At 42.3% G+C, this 17,215-nt stretch overlaps 1 protein-coding gene across 3 annotated transcripts in view; it reads left to right on the top strand.

The window, feature by feature from the left end:
• The window catches only part of EEIG2 (EEIG family member 2), a 65,524-nt gene that overhangs the window by 24,489 nt on the left and 23,820 nt on the right, over positions 1-17,215 (top strand). For all 3 annotated transcript variants that reach the window (XM_077452768.1, XM_077452767.1, XM_077452769.1), the window contains 4 exons: positions 1,446-1,562; positions 6,087-6,133; positions 15,039-15,142; positions 15,310-15,405. In XM_077452768.1, coding sequence (XP_077308894.1) covers positions 1,446-1,562; positions 6,087-6,133; positions 15,039-15,142; positions 15,310-15,405 — 364 coding nt within the window. The remainder of the gene's footprint in view (positions 1-1,445; positions 1,563-6,086; positions 6,134-15,038; positions 15,143-15,309; positions 15,406-17,215) is intronic.

The following is a 17,215-nucleotide window of genomic DNA, read 5'->3' as shown; positions in this document are numbered from 1 at the left end:
TCAAGGTAAAAATGAGCCCTTGATTTGACTTTTTCTGCTATATCAAAAGATTTGTGCTATTATTTACAGAATGAACATCTGCAACGGCATGTCTGAAATACTCAATGTTTTTGAACACATTTTTGTCATATTTATTATTGCATTTTATTTAAAACCGTTACATGACTGAGCATCAGTCAGGACATAGTTAATGTGACTTTGGTGCTAAATTGTGAATGCTGCTCAAGCTGGGGGAAGCAAACTCCTGCAGTCACCAGAAAGAAAGGTGCAGGCTGCCAAAGGTGCTTATCAGAAGTGATGCATGTATAAAATCAGACGCACCACACTCTCATCGAGCCAACCCAGTGTAGTATAGACTTGAAAACTGCCTCAACCCTTGAGTCTCTCTGCTAAAGCTACATCGTCTGACATGTTTCGCTCCACCCACCAGAGCTTAATAATAGGGTACCGTATTTTTCGGACTATAAGGCGCACTGGATTATAAGGCGCACTAGCAACGACCGGCTGATAAAATGGATATTTCCATATATATAAGGCGCATCGGACTATAAGGCGCACGGTCGATTTTTGTGAGAAAATTTAGGCTTTTACGTGCGCCTTATAGTCCGAAGGTTAACGTCAAGAGACTTGATCTGTGACTCCATGCGCGCCCATCTGACAGATACTGTTAACAAAGAACTCCAGCGATGTCAACAGGTCATATATAAGGCGCACCGGATTATAAGGCGCACAGTCGTTTTTGGGAGAAAATTTAGGCTTTTACGTGCGCCTTATAGTCCGAAAAATACGGTAGTCTCTGTGGCATTGGCGGACACTCATGGGTTGAGGCCGTTTTCATGTCTGCACTACGGTAAGTTGGCTGGACAGGAGTGCAACGTTTATTTGATTTTATAAGGGTATATTTATTATTAGTGCAGCCCTTCCTATGAACTCTAAAGGGGATATTCTAAGATACATGATGGACGGTTATGTTGGCCTTGCATAGTAAATTGTCAAGATTACCTTGACATATTTGAATTGCGTTAACAACAACGAGCACTTCTCCTCCCACAGAGGGGGATTTCCTCAACTTCCTGTCAGTAAAAGAAGTGATAGGAAATCTTCCCAGCAGACACAAACTGCAGGAAAACACGGTTTTCACTAAAACAGAGAAGGTTTGGATTTTTTGTCTGGTTATTGTTATTATCTGTGTCTTCCAGCCCTGATGATGGTTTCCCTTATTTCTTGTCCTACTGTCAAGGGGACAGAAAGTGGGATGATGTCTCCCCAATAGGTTCACACTGAGCAATAACCATTTCACAGAAGTGTTTTCTTTTCTGGTTTATCTAAAAATAAAGGCTGGAGCTGGGCTTTAAGGTCTAGTACAGAGATTAGGTATATGACCAGGTATATGACCAGCCCTTGCAGTTACCTTTTGTAATATTTACATCTCTTTGTGGTTTAAGCTTGGATTTGCAGATCTCAACCTTGCAGAATTTGCTGGGTCTGGCAATACAATCCGTCGATGTCTCCTAGAGGGATATGACACAAAGAATACCCGACAGGATAATTCTATTTTAAAGGTAAGAGAGAATGGCAGACACTAGATACCTTTATTAAACATTGTAACGGCTTGTTAACTATTCTATGTTAAAAATGTAAAAGTACCCATAAAGAAAAAAATTGGGCTAAGAGTCATTGGATGATTAGAACTGTTCAGGGCCAATCTTTAGACCATCTTCAATACCATTGCCTGAAATTACACATGGCTGCCTAGTAAACCAGTAAACTAATTCTGGGGAAAAATGTATACCTTGTGGTTGTGCTTCCAAAAAAGATTTCTTTTTATCAGTAATTGGTTTTGCATGTCACCAATGTGAAGGCACTTGGATATCAAATAAATATAAATTGACAAAGTGTTTCATTACTTTAGAGCAGGGGTATTGAATTCAAATTCACAAATTGAATTCAAATTCACAAAGGTCCGGTCAGTAACATTTTCTTGGAGCAGAGGCCCGAATCACATCTGACTCGGATCCTTCACATCCGCACATTTATATCACAGTCCCCCCTTTACATCGGTGTCCTCAGTACCCCCCCTTCACGTCAGTTACTCCCCCTTTATGTCACAGTTCCCACATCCACATCACAGTCCCTCCCTTTACAGTTCCCCTATGCGTCACAGCACCCCCTCTTTGTCACAGTTCCTCCATGTTAACGTGACCCACCCCCTTTAGCCCCCAGTTATAGCAATGTCATGAGCCCTGCTTTGAAGCAGTATCCTGAGCTCCACTTTATAACAGTGTTCTCCCCCTTCCCTTTCAGAGCAGCATTTCAGTCCCACCTTACACAGGGTAAGTCAAGACAGAAGATGGGAGCTATCCAACTCTTGCTAGCAAGCTGGTGATTGGTTGCAAGGACCACCTAGCGTCTTAGCAACCAATCACCCGTTTGCAGCTCCTGCCCTCCTCCTAGACCTGCAGCTTCTCCTGCCCTCCTTCTGCCCTGCTGCAAGGAAGACATCATCGCAGCACTGGGGAAAGGAGAGGGATGTACACTGCTGCCAAAACAGAAAGAAAGAGCAACCCAGCTCCTAAATGACAGGACCATGGCGGTCTGGATGGGACTGTCACTCGATCCGGATCCAGACCACGATCTGCCATTTAGTGATTACTGCTTTAGAGGTTTGAGTAGTTATACTAAAACACAGGGATTTAGTGAAAAGTGGCAATTAACCGTTCTCTAATTCCCATTTTCTGACGTGGGCATATTCTTTGACATAGTTATGCTGCATCAGGTTACATATAAATATCTTTACTGGTAGCAGAAATCCCTTTTGTTTCTTCAGAGAATAACTGGTTTCTATGCATCTTGTAATGGTCAGTGGAATGCAAACTAATCTATTTATCAGTAACATTTTCAGCATTGATTACTTTGCTATGAAAAATATGAACCCTGAATACCAAATGCTTACCGTATATACTCGAGTATAAGCCGAGATTTTCAGCCTCTTTTTTGAGGCTGAAAGTGCCCCCTCGGCTTATACTCGAGTCGCCGCTGTCTGACTGCTCGATCAGCGTATCGAGCAGACAGACGGCGGACATTAATTTTCAAAAGCCGCGCCTCCTTCTCCGCCTCCGCCTGTGATAGGCGGAACACTGAATTTCCCAGCAGTCAGTGTTCCGCCTATCACGGACATCCGCTCATTCTCATACTACGGACGAGTATGAGAGGATGTCTGTGATAGGCGGAACACAGGCTGCTGGGAAATTGAGTGTTCCGCCTATCACAGGCGGAGGCGGAATTTTGAATTGTAGAATGGCCGCCGAGAAGAGCGGCGATCCATCGGCACGGGACGGAGGAGGCACGGCACGGGACGGAGGAGGCACGGCACGGGGGAGGCACGGCACGGGACGGGACGGAGGAGGCACGGGACGGAGGAGGCACGGCACGGGACGGAGGAGGCTCGGGACGACGGCGGCTCGGGACGGAGGCTTGGGACACAGGTAGGCTGGACACACACACAAGGCTGCACGGACACACACACACACACACACACACACACACACACACACACACACACACACACACACACACACACACACAGGGATGGATGGATGGATGGATACACACACACACACACAGGGATGGATGGATGGATACACACACACACACACACACACAGGGATGGATGGATGGATGGATACACACACACACACACACACACACACACACAGGGATGGATGGATGGATGGATACACACACACACACACACACACACACACACAGGGATGGATGGATGGATGGATACACACACACACACACACACACACACAGGGATGGATGGATGGATGGATACACACACAGGGATGGATGGATGGATGGACACACACACAGGGATGGATGGACACACACACAGGGATGGACGGACACACAGGGATGGACAGCCATGTCTCACCCTCGGCTTATACACGAGTCAATAAGTTTTCCAGTTTTTTGGTGGTAAATTGGGGGCCTCGGCTTATACTCGGGTCGGCCTATACTCGAGTATATACGGTAATCTCTGTGCACTGTAGCTGAATGCTGTTGCAATGGGCTAGGAAACATGACATCATTACTGGAAGGTTAATCACAGTGTATTTGAAGAGAGTAAATTATTAAATCTTCTTCCTGGCTAATGCACTTAGAGCTATGGGATGTGAACACATCTACTGTCGGCCTCATTTCTCGCTCCCATTATATTTTATACACAGCCCAGAGGGCTCAGCTGAAAACCTGTTATTCCTAAAAGCTCTGTGCCGAGAGAGAATACAGTGGTTTTCCATTGTCTCATCAGCGTGTTCTCCTATTTGCTTAAAAAAATAACAGGATGTGAGCACAAGCATTTTCATGTGATAATAGCAGCAAATGTATCACAAATTTAGGTTTAGATCCAGCTTTTGTGTTTTGGTCTAAAATTGTTACCTTATCTACCTGGGCACAAGCCAATGTCCTTTGTTTTAAGGACATTTAATCAGCATACCACTTCTTGTAGAGGGCTTAAATGGGCTTATGTGATAAAGCAGGACATAGTGCAGTCATGTAACCCATACAAAACAGATTCACCTTTCATGAGTTCAGAAGTGTCTGAACAGCGTACAATGATGGCTGCCATTACTTCTTTCTCTTTTATTGAGAGAAACAGGCATAGGAAGAAATTTTTAGGCTACTTTAATGACCTGCTATAAATACTAGCAGTTCTTTGAATCACTGACTTGTAAAGAGTATGCAGTAAGTTTGGCTGAAGTCAGAACGTGCAAATTGCATACTTTTCTAGATTAGTGACTTCCAAGTAGTCAATGTATTAGTAAGACACTCAGACCAGACAGCTAGCATTTTTTTTAGGTCAGCCTGTTTTGATTCATACATCTTCCCATTAATGATATACAAAAAAATAACAACTATGTTCTAGGCGAACACAATCCAGTTTGTGTACTGGATTTTATATTTTTTAAACTGTAGCAGTGAAATATTCCAGACTTTACAGTCTTTTAGCCATGGGTCACCATAAAGATGTCAAATGCAAAAAATGGCAACCAGGGAATGAGAGCTCCCTCTTGTAACTTCTGTGGAAGATGGGTAAAGCTGAGAATACGGGTTGTACTGTTGTCTACATACTGCATTCTTTTAATTTTCAACTAGTTGCCTTCAACCCTCAGAAAAAAAAAAAAACATTGCAGGTGTGCAAACTAGCCAGAGTATTTGCTGCACACATCAGTATTGCAAAAAACAAACAAAAAAAAGCAGATAGACCCGAAATCATGATCATCAAGAAAGCAAAGGTCAGCAGATAAAACTCCATCATTTATTCTGCCATGGTCGATGAAGTTATGTTTCTTCTAGTTGCCATAAAATTATTGAAAAATGGAGCAGAAGCTTTTGGATATCATCGAAAGCAGGCTATAAATGGTGCAATTTTATTTTGTTGCAGGAAAGAAAATTGTTTGATTCCCCCATTGACGCAGTTAGTGTCGATGGGGGAATCCCTCCCATGGAGCTATTGTGTTCTCCCAGTGGGAGGGTACAGGGAGTTGTTCTTGCCGGGAGAACACGATTATTGTAATCGCATACTAGAAATCCAATATGCTGGTTGTACCCAAGTCGATTGATGGATCGATTTTGGTACAATCCGCCGGCCAATAGATGGATTCGAACCATCTATGGCCAGCCTTACAGTCTCAAACAGATATAGTAAGCAAGTGAGTGATTTATGCATTAAAAATCAAATAATCAGTTTTGGTTAGGAAAGGTCTTTGTCAGCCCAGTAGTAAGGTGCCCTCCTCCCAATCAAAGTAGGATTTCAAATATTTTTTTATATACAGTATGTACCTGAAAACTGAAATCATTGAAAATGTTGGCAGTTCAGCCCATGGCTTTATCAGGGTACCATTGGTTTGTGCCTGTCTTTACTGCTCTAAGAAGGCAGAACTAAGCAGTACATTAAAGAGGATCTTCACCCTGTAAAGCAGCTGTAAATACCGCTTTAAGGAGTGAACAGGTTCCTCATGAACACTTGAAGATTGCAATTGTTTCTCTGTATATTTAGATTATCTGTTATCTTTCTGAAGGTTGGAATCAGCATGCAACTCATGTCTGGGGACCCCTGCTTTAAAACGTAAGTGTTTTTCTTCTTTTGCGTATGCAAATGTTTTGTTTGTGGTTAGCTTCACTATTACCTTTCTAGTTCACCATAATTCATCTACCTAGGGGATGCTTTTTCTGAAGGGTTTATTATGTACTCTGTGCTGCTTGAGCTTTAACTCTTTGCCTTGTCTTCTATTTGCAGCAATTGCTAGTCTGTCAGTTGTTTAGGCACGGGTTGGTGTAAAAGACTTGCACTGAAATAGTAAATGTACACTATGCCTGGGATTGGGGGAGATACTGCCAATGAGTTTTTGATAATATAAAAATATTCTACTGTTAGATTACCTAAATTGTACAAAATCCTAGGAGCAGAAGGGGCAAGTAGTCAACTTTCTGTAATGTTGTCAATTGTGTATTCTCTCTCAACAAGCTAGTAGCTTGGAAGCAGTTGCTGAATTAAGCGCATGTTGGAGTACTTTTTTTCTTTTTTTTTTTTAATAGGGCCATATTTATGCTAAAATAATTTCATTTTCAGAAGAGTGGTCCAACAAAAGCTGATTTACTTTGTTCATTTTATCTGCTAGAGTTACTGGATGCTCTTAATCATTTGAAAATAGGTTTAGCAAATTTGCTGCTAAATAATATATTTGTTAGCTGGAATGACCATCTTTTTCCCATTTTTTTTTTTACTTTTTTAATGTGTATGTGTATTGAGATGGGGAGGCATGCCATTTGCTAAATTGGAACACCTAAGAATGGTAAAATTTACTTATGATGAAAAATGAGAGAATTGTTAAATGACAGCCAAGGTTACCCTCTGAATACTGCAACGCAAAGTCATCAACCAAAGTTAAACTTTAAACCGATCTAAACCCTCCCTTCCTTTAGGGCTAAAGATGCTGTCATCCTAACCCTCAAGTTGATCTGTAGCTGCCATGGTGCTGCACATATGATCAGCTATGGCACCATCTTTTTGATGACTTGACAGTTCGGGTGAGAGTACAAACAACCGTGACAGTTCTCAATCACGGCATGCCTTGAATGTAACTGTTTTGGGAAATAGTTACATAATTGGTGAGGTGGATGAAGAGATCAGTCCATCCAGTTCAACCTGTGTGGGTGTGTGTATGTATTTGTCGCTAGCACTTCCTATATCCCTGCATATTGGTTATGCTAAGATGCCTATCCAAGAGTTTTTGAAATGGTTAACCCTTTCCACTGATACCACTGATTGTGAAAGGGAGAACCACATTCTTACTGTTCTAACAGTAAAGAACCCCCTATGCAGTTTAAGGTTAATATTAGGGCTGCAACTAACAATTCTTTTCATAATCAAATAGTTGGCCGATTTATTGTTTTTATTAATTGGTTAATAACTTAAAAAGTGTGGTGTATAATTTAGTTAATATGTAAAGTTTTAAAAAAAAGGCTATTTATTCTTAAATATCTCTATGCAGTGGTAAATATAAATAACCAACTATATGGTTAGGGAGAAAAATATCTAATCCACTGAGAATGACAGATGAGATATACTGTATATACTATTAGAGGAGATATACTGTATAAACTTTTGGAGGAGAGGAATACTGTATATACTATTAGGGGATATATACTTTATATACAATTAAAGGGTAAAAACAGAATGTTAAAAACAAGTGAAAATTTCAAACAACATTCTTTCATTCAGCGAATGTACAAAGATTTTTTGTCTAAATATTCTTGTCTGGAAAGTGATCCATGTGGCCAGCATAAGGCTCGGTTCACACCTATGCAGTTTGCTTTTGATCTGTTTCTGCAGTGCTTTTTGCTGTGCGTTTTGATTTTTGCGCACGTGATTTTGTTGTGATTTGCTTTTTTACATATTTTTTTGCCCAATTTGTTGTTGGGCAGATTAAAAAGCACAAATTGCTACAAAAACGTATTGCATGCTTTTCTGCAGCTTATCCATTGAAGTATATTGAACCAAAAAAGCACAATTTTGTGTTTAAAAAAAAAATAAATAAATAAAAAAGGTCCCTGACCCTTTCCAAATATGCAGCGACTGAAAAAAAGCATAGATGTGAACATTTCCATAGGAAACCATGTAAATGAACTGTAGTGCGTTTCTGAAATAAAGCACCTAAAAACACATAGATGTGAACCAGGTCTAAGACGTTTCGTAACATAATGGGGTTAAAAAAAAAATTGCCCTTTATAGTACAAGAAAAGCAGATAATCACTACTGTAAGGGGTTAATTTCTTTATCGTACATCATAGGACATAGAGCCTCAAGTATTTACTTAGTGGGTTATGGGCCTACCTTCAGGTGTTGACACCGGTATAACCAGTACAGGAAGTTGAAAACCCTATATAACCCCTCCTCTTTCCAGGAGTACCTCAGTTTTTTCACCAGTGTCTAAGGTGTTGGTCACAAGTGAAGATGTGCTCTGAGGAGCTCCAGGAGGGATTCATGCTGGATTTAAAAAGCCTCCACAACCGGATCCATCTTAGGATGGTACCTTGGCCTCACATACAAGAACAAGGTTTTGCCTGTAACGCTCCTTTTAAGAGCTGGACCCTAGGAACCAGGACTCTTTTTGGTCTTGCTACATTACCTAAAGCTGATCCTGAAGGGGTCTATACAGGTCCAAAGCAGTGGAACCCCTATTAAAAAGGGACCCGTTCTTTGAACGTGTTACAACACAGCCCGCTGTGAAGTTTGAATCTGTCTGTTTCAGCAGTATCCTGCAGCAAGGACAAGGTAAGGGAAGAAGCTATGCTTTTTCCTTCAATTTATTTTGTATGCCTTAAATTTACACTACTTATGTACGATGTCTTAGAGCAGCTCTGTCGCAGCCTGTAAAATGTGTGGTCCCAGTGGCAGAGGGGATTCTTACCTAATAAACCTCTTTGTGGGATTTAGGTAAAAAAGTACAGCAGTTCCTAATACAGAGATGTGTATAAGCTTCTATAGGGGTGGCGCAGTGGCGGATTGGTAGGATAGCTGCCTAGCGTAGCTGCCTAGCAGCTGGGAGGAGCCTCTGTTGTTTAAATAATAAACTAGATTAAATCTGCTGACAGAACCCCCGCCCCCTCTTCATCTCTCCCCCCCTCTTCCCCTCCCAGAGGTGCATAGTGCATCCACAAGTTAGAGATTACTCAACTTTGTCTTTGTCCAGAACGGCTAATGTACTAGCTAGCAGTGGCAGAGTAATGTCCCCAGCCTGATGTTACAGGCAAATGAGTCCAGAATCTCTGCGTCAAGCGGCATTTTCTTCCAAAGGAAACGGCCAGCGTCGCCTTCCCCCTTCAAGTCTGCAATAGCAGACCCGAATACCGTTCACGCATGCGAACTAGGCATATTCAAGGAGAGGGCGGGTATTGCCGGAGGGGCGTGTCCGCAAGGTCATGTGACGCTGTGTACATGACGCTACGTCCACACACACACACAGCACTTGCCGCTGGGGAAGCGATGAGGATGCCAATCAGGTTCCACCTGAGGCTTTATCAAACATACACTCTCAGTTTCAGAAAAGCTCTTAACTGAAGAGGAGTCTGTCACACTAAGAGACACTAGAGCGCTGGGCACATAAGGGTGTTAAACAGGGATTTCCAATACAGGAAAAACTATTGTTACTTAGCAACAAAAGAACTGTTGTTATGTGACATTTTCTTTGCTAGAACTGTTGTTAAGCAAATAATATTTGTATGTACCTCTGCTTTTGTGGTTAGCACTATGTCTTCCAGACCTACCGTAAAGGTACCTAAAGTGTCACCCCCCAGGTGCTGGGAACCCCAGTCATGCCTCTATACTGTCATCTTCTTCGGAAAGATCAGACATAGCAAGCCAGGGTCAGTCATTGGAAGCCAACGGTGGTGCAACTGCTTCACACACTTCAGCCCCTGTATATGTGACTAAAGAGACATTTTCCTCTGCCTTGCAAGGCTTAGAAGGAAGAGGATAGGAAGCATCCTAGATCTCCTTCTCCCACCTTAGACTCTTTACAGACAGTAGAGGGTCCAAAGGAATTATGGGGACAAGATGAGGTATTGCCCTCAGAGGATCAACAATCCAGTTATTCCTCTGCGGAAGAAACAGTACCTGATGTTTCAGCTTCACAGTCTGAAGTACAGAGTCTTACAGAGATGGTCTGCTCCGCTTTCATGCTACCCCTAACAGAGCTAGCTGAAGGTCCGGTCTCCTCCTTGGGTTCCTTAAATCCGTTACAGCCTTTGCATGCGTTTTCTATCCACGCATTACTAGGAAAGCTCATTTTTATACCGAATGGGATCATCCGGATAAGTATTTTTCCCCTCCAAAGAGATTTTCCAAGAGCCTTGCCCATCAACATCCTAGAGATTCGGGCAGTATATCTGGCTCTGAAAACCTGGACCTCCAGGTTAAGATTGTCATGTCAGGATCCAATCCAACAATGCCACGGCTGTGGCATATATCGGTCACCAAGGAGGCACCAAAAGTCTCTCAGCGAAGAGAGAGGTAAACCAGATTCCAACTTGGGCAGAAGAGAATGTCCCATGCCTATCGGCCAATATTCCATCCTACTTTACGAATGCTAAATTTAAAGGCCTTGCTATTGAGACCCACATTCTGAATAAACGTGGGCTTTCCAGGTCAGTTATCTCTACTTTGATTAATGCTAGGAAGCCAGCTTCTAGAGCTATTTATTATAGAGTCTGGAAAGCTTATGTTTCCTGGTGTGAATCCAAGGGTTAGCACCCTCGGAGATATATTATAGGCAGAATTCTTGCCTTTCTACAATTAGGCGTAGAGATGAAGTTGGCCCTATCAATTTTATTTCAAAGACCGCTTGCTATGCATTCCTTAGTCCAGGGTTTTATGCAAGGAGTGATGCGGATTAATCCGCCAGTTAAATCACCCTTAAGCCCTTGGGGCTTGAATTTAGTTTTGTCGCTGTTACAAAAACAGCCATTTGAACCAATACAGCATATTCTTTTAGTCCTTTTGACATGGAAGCTAGTATTTTGGTTGCTATATCCTCAGCAAGGAGGGTATCAGAATTAGGTGCTCTTTCTTATAAAGAGCCATATTTGGTTATTCATGAGGACAGAGTGGTGTTACGCCCTCGTCCAGGCTTTTTGCCAAAAGTGGTTTCAGGCTTTCATCTGAATGAAGATATTGTCCTGCCATTGTTTTTCCCGAGCTCATGTACCAGGAAAGAAAAGTCACTAAATTGTCTCTATGTAGTGAGAGTAGTGAAAATCTATTTATTTATTCTGCCAGAAGGTCCTAAAGGACAGGCAGCGTCAAAATCCACTGTCGCTAAGTGTATTCGGCAAGTTATAATTCAAACTTATGATTTAAAGGGAAAGATTTCCCCTTTTCAAGTTCAGGTGCACTCTACCAGAGCGGTTGGTGCTTCTTGGGCAGAGCGTCACCAGGCCTCCATGGCTCAGATCTGCAAGGCCACGACTTGGTCTTCAGTGCATACATTCACAAAATTTTATCAGGTGGATGTAAGAGCGAATGAGGATATCGCCTTCGGACGCAGTGTGCTGCAGGCAGCATTATAAGCCCTAAGGTCTGGAGGTTGCCGCCCTCCCCTCAAGTAGCATTGCTATGGGACGTCCCACTAAGTAAATACTTGAGGCTCTGTGTCCTATGATGTACGATACAGAAAATAGTTTTTTTTATAACAACAGCTTACCTGTAAAATCCTTTTCTTGGAGTACATCATAGGACACAAAGCTCCTGCTTATATTGCTTGGCTACAAAAACTGAGGTACTCCTGAAAAGAGGAGAGGTTATATAGGGGAGTCGACTTCCTTTATTGGTTATACCAGTGTCAACACCTGAAGGTAGGCCCATAACCCACTAAGTAAATACTTGAGGCTCTGTGTCCTATGATGTACTCCAAGAAATAGATTTTACAGGTAAGCGGTTTTAAAAATCCTATTATTTTTTACCGTAGAACCGTGAAAGTAATATTTACAGTAGCGATTATTTGCTCGTTTTGTATTATAAAGTGCTCATTTTAGTTTTTTTTTTTAACCCCATTATGTTACTGCCCGATTAATCGATTATGAAAATAGTAATTGTTTAGTTGTCAATTGATTAGTTGTTTCAGCCTTAAGTACTTCTAATCCAGTTTCATTGAGTGGCTGGCCATGTGTTCTTAAAGTGTTTGTAAACCCTTACAAACCACTTTGACCTACAGGTAAGCCTAGATTAAGGCTTACCTGTAGGTCTAAGAAATATCTCCTAAACCTACACGGTTTAGGAGATATTTGCCGAAAGACAGGCACCGCTGTCTACGGCGCATGCGCCGTAGATAGCGGCGCGCAGGCGCACTGAGCGCGCTGCTGTCAACGGCGATATGCCGCGAGTGACGGCTCCCGTGCGCATGCGTGGGAGTGACATCATCGAGGCTTCGTCGAATGACGGCGGCAGAGCAGCGAGACCCCCCGAGAAGATGGATGCTGCGGACTATAGGGGACAGCGGTGACTTCGCTGGCTCCTGTGTCAGGTAAGTGACACATAATTGACTACTATGCGATGCATAGTAGTCCATTATGCTTTCTTTACCTTTGCAGGGAAACAAAGAGGAAGTAAACCCATCAGGGTTTACTTCCTCTTTAAGAGAACTTCCACTTTAAGTACTCCTCGCCTCTTGACATGCCACATTTGGCATGTCATTTTTTGGGATGGGTACCTGGTTTTGAGAGGGACTTCCTGTCCCACTTCCTCCTTCCATCTTCTGAGCGCCTAGGTGACCCCTTCCTCCATGCAATCTTCTGGGGCACGTCACAGATCCAGAAGATTGCCTGGCCGCTGACAGAGCGCAGCACGACTCGCACATGCACAGTGCAAGCCCGGCTGTGAAGCCGCAAGCTGTCACAGCCAGGCACCCACACTTACAATGCCGGCACTGCGGGGGGAGAGGAGCGCAGAATTGGGCGGGTGCTTCGCTGGACCGTGGGACAGGTGAGTGTCTGTTTATTAAAAATCAGCAGCTATACTTTTTGTAGCTGCTGACTTTTAGTAAACTTAACAACCAGTGCAACTCCTCTTTAAGCGGCCTGAGACTGAACAGATTTTTCCCTATGCAAGAATCACAATTATATATATATATATATATATATATATATATATATATATATATATATATAGCACTATCGTATTCCCTCTTAAAGTTTTACTAAACCCAGCACCCTGCATTCACTATATCTAGTCCCACACAGAATATGGAAATGCAATTATTTTAGTTAATATAAATTGCTAAATAGCTTTTCTCATCAGCAGTTAGTGCAGTCATGGGACTGGTCAAAGCGTGTATGAGGAGTTTTCTGACTGTCCTATGAGACTGCCTGATTGGCCCTGTGCTGATCACATGCACTCTCCCAAGAAAAAAAAAAAAACCTAGCACTCCAAACTAAGTGTGTGCAGCCCAACTCCATAGACTGTGTGTTATCAGGAAATTATCAGGGGGCAGTGGAAGGAGAGGATCAGAGAAGACAGGCTCAAACAGCCTTTTTACACAATGCAGAGGATTAACCCTTTAGGTTCCACAGTGAGTATAACAAACATGCTTTACTGCATATACAGACTGAACTTACTGTTTTAGGTTTAGTAAAACTTCAATTGTCTTATCCAGGGAAAATGAGCTTAGTGTGTGTAGCCTTTCCTTAATACTAAGGTCCGCCAGCCCCTTAAGTTCTGCAGATGGGTTTAGTACCACTTTAAAAAGGAAAAGTTGACATTTACATATAATTCCAGGTGCGTGTTTCTCTGGATCTGCTGATCATTTGGGTATGTGGCTTTTTCTTTAATCAGATAGTTTTTATTGAAAGAACATTTTTCAACATACAAAATGCAATGTTGAGAAGACACAATCTTATCCATTTATGTAGACATCCGGCCTTAATGTAATTGCTATATCACTGTATATAGGAAAATAATCCATGTGCAATAAAGGAACATATTATAAAACTATACCTTAGTCTATTATTTTTTATGTTGCAATGTAGGTTGTGTCTTCTTTTCATATCTTTCCCCCCATCTCCGCTCCCCTAACCCATATAGGTCCAAAGAGCAGGGCAAGGGAACCACTCACCCCTAGAAATGGGTTGTGATTCACAGTATGCAAACATATACCCAAATGGGTAAAAAAAAAAAACGCAAAACACAAAAAAAAACTAAGAACAAGAAACAAAACATCTGACCTCTGCAAGTCAATGCGCCAGCACGTCAAACATATTGCTTTAGACAGAGCTGTAGCGTGAACTCCAATATTCATCCACCCTTACAGGTATTTCCTATCCATTTAGTATCTTCTCAGTTAAGAAGATGATGTCTTGCCACCAAGAATTCTATTATGGGGTACACGGCTTTCACTGAAGATCTTTGCTTGTGCACTTTTTTTTTTATCAGTGCAATATTTATCAGAGGGGTTGTAAAGGTAAACATTTTTTCACCTTTAATGCATTCTATGCATTAAGGTGAAAAAAACATCTGACAATCCCGGCGCCCCCAGTCCACCCCCCCCCCCCCCCCCGTTTTACTTACCTGACCCCTCTGCTGCTGTCAATCACATCCAATGACACAGGGGGCGGGGCCGAGTGATACAGCAAGCGAGCACGGCCGTTTGCTGAATCACGGGAGCGTGCCCGCAAGCACTCCACACTATGCGAGGGAGCTCGCGTGAAGTTGTGGAGTCCTTGCGAGAGGGAGCCGAGACAGCCGCCAAGGGACCACAGAAGAGCAGGTTCGGGCCACTCTGTGCAAAACTAGCTGCACAGTGGAGGCAAGTATAAGATGTTTATTTAAAAAAAAAAAAAAGGTTTGCCTTTAGTGATCCTTTAAGTATGCCCAAGTTTTTGATAGTACAAGTAGTGTAACTATACTAACTAAACCCATGTGTCAGTGTCAAGGCAATCTACTCTGCAGCGGTTATCAGAATGATTTTTCTTTTTTTCAGGCCACCTTCCACTGCCACTTCAATTGTGGTTTCTGGAGATTCAGACTCTCTGCAGGAAGACCGGAAAGGGCGAGAGACAGTAAAACTGCATCTTGGGGTTGCTGGTAAGAAATCTAAAATAGATTTTTTTTTTTTTTATTATTAATACGGAGTGGACATCTTCATAAACAATATAGCATAGTACATTTCAGTGCAGATTGTATGATATAACGTTTTATAGTAAATTTAATATATCAATCTAGAAATGTACATACATTTATTTCATTCTCAGACCTTTCGTCAAAGAGTGCTTCTGTCCCTGATGAACTGGGAGCATGTGGACATTCCAGGACCTCAAGTTATGCTAGTCAGCAATCCAAGGCATCAGGTACAAATGATATATAGTATTTAGGACTAAGGGAAAAGTCATTTTTGACGTTTACAGATAAATTAGAAATGCTCATACAGACGAGTTGTAGGACAGAATCAACTCTATGCTGCAATAAAAAAATAATATATATATTTTCCATGTGTTGCAGCCTGGCCAGAGCCAAACAGCCTTTTGTTTTTTCTAGGCCCTGGTACCTCTGCATAAATGCAATAGAGAACAATGAATTGCCCGTTATCCTGAACAGAAAGTCTATTCCTCTTGATAACTAGTTCACGTGCATGTTTATTTATACTGTTCTCTGTGGCTGGCACCTAGACATTAAAAGTACTGAGAGACACCAACTCATTTGGTGGTATTTGATCACCTCTGTGGTTTTTATTTTTTTGCGCTATAAACAAAAATATATATATATATTTTTTTCTTTTTGCTATAATAAAAATCCCCCTCAAAAAATGTAAAAAAAACTAGGCCAACATGTATTCTTCTACATGTTTTATGGTAAAAAAATTTGCAATAAGCGTATATTGGTTTGCGCAAAAAATTATAGCGTCTACAAAATAGGGAATAGATTTATGGGATTTTTTTTTTTTTTCAACTAGTGATCAGTGATTTTTAGCAGGACTGCAACATTGCGGCAGATAGATCGGACACTTTTGACATATATTTGAGATCATTGACATTTAAAAATACACTGATTACTGTATAAATGTCACTGGCAGGGAAGGGGTTAACACTAGGGAGCGATCAAGGGGTTAAATGTGTTCCCTGGGAGGTGTTTCTAGCTGTGGGGGAGGGGACTGACTGGGGTAAAGGAAAATCGCTGTTCCTAATCACTAGGAACATACGATCACTCTGAACTCCCCTGTCAGAACGGGGATCTGTTTGTTTACATGGACAGATCCCCACTTTGGCTCTCTGTGGAGCAATCGTGGGTGGCCGGCAGACATTGCAACTGCCGGCCACACGCATCGGTTCCCCCATATTCCCACTGTAGCTGTTAAAGGCACCGCCGTACAGCTACGGCGATTCGTGGGGACAAGCCGACCGGACGCCATATAATGACGACAGCTGATCGTCAAGTGGTTATTGTTATACATAGCAATACCTGCAAAAGGGACCAGCCTGAAGTGATATAGCAGGACTTAATTTTCAGACTAATGTTCCACTTTAAGTACTGCTAGATTATTCAGGCTGGCCACTTTTGTAGGTATAGCTATGTAAAACATTAAATGTCTGGAAGTTGGTATGGGTAAAGTTTATGCTTTAAGCAGTGTCTGGGTAATATTGACTGGCAAGTGACAATGATCACCAACTGTATTCAGTGCGGTCTTCTTTTTTTAGAAACTGGGTTCTTTGCATCATCAAGGATCATGTACTTGTATGCATGCCTGCCAATGTCGGGGAATGCTCCTAATGAGACGATAGATGGTGTCCTGGGGTATTTCCTCCTAGATCTGGACCAGGACATCACTGAGCTCCTGAACAGACTGAGGTGCAACCTGACAGCGTCTGATGCACTGAATCATAATGTCCCAGAGGTGTTCTATTGGATTTAGGTTAAGGCGAGCATAGGGGCCATTCAATGGTGTCAATTCCTTCATCCTCCAGAAACTGACTGTATACGCTCCCTACATGAGGCTGGGCATTGTTGTGCACCAGGAGGAACCCCAGACCCACTGCACCAGCGTAGGGTCTGACAATGGGTCCAAGGATTTGATCCAGATACCCAGTGGCAGTCAGGGTACCATTGTCTAGGCTGTAGAGGTCTGTGCGTCCCTTCATGGATATGCCTCCCTAAACCATCACT

The sequence above is a fragment of the Lithobates pipiens genome, unplaced genomic scaffold, assembly GCF_037356315.1.
Source record: "Lithobates pipiens isolate NorthernLeopardFrog02 unplaced genomic scaffold, aLitPip1_a1.2 Scaffold_23, whole genome shotgun sequence".
In the NCBI taxonomy this organism is placed as follows: Eukaryota; Metazoa; Chordata; class Amphibia; order Anura; family Ranidae; genus Lithobates; species Lithobates pipiens.
This window is presented reverse-complemented; position numbering and strand designations above follow the sequence as displayed.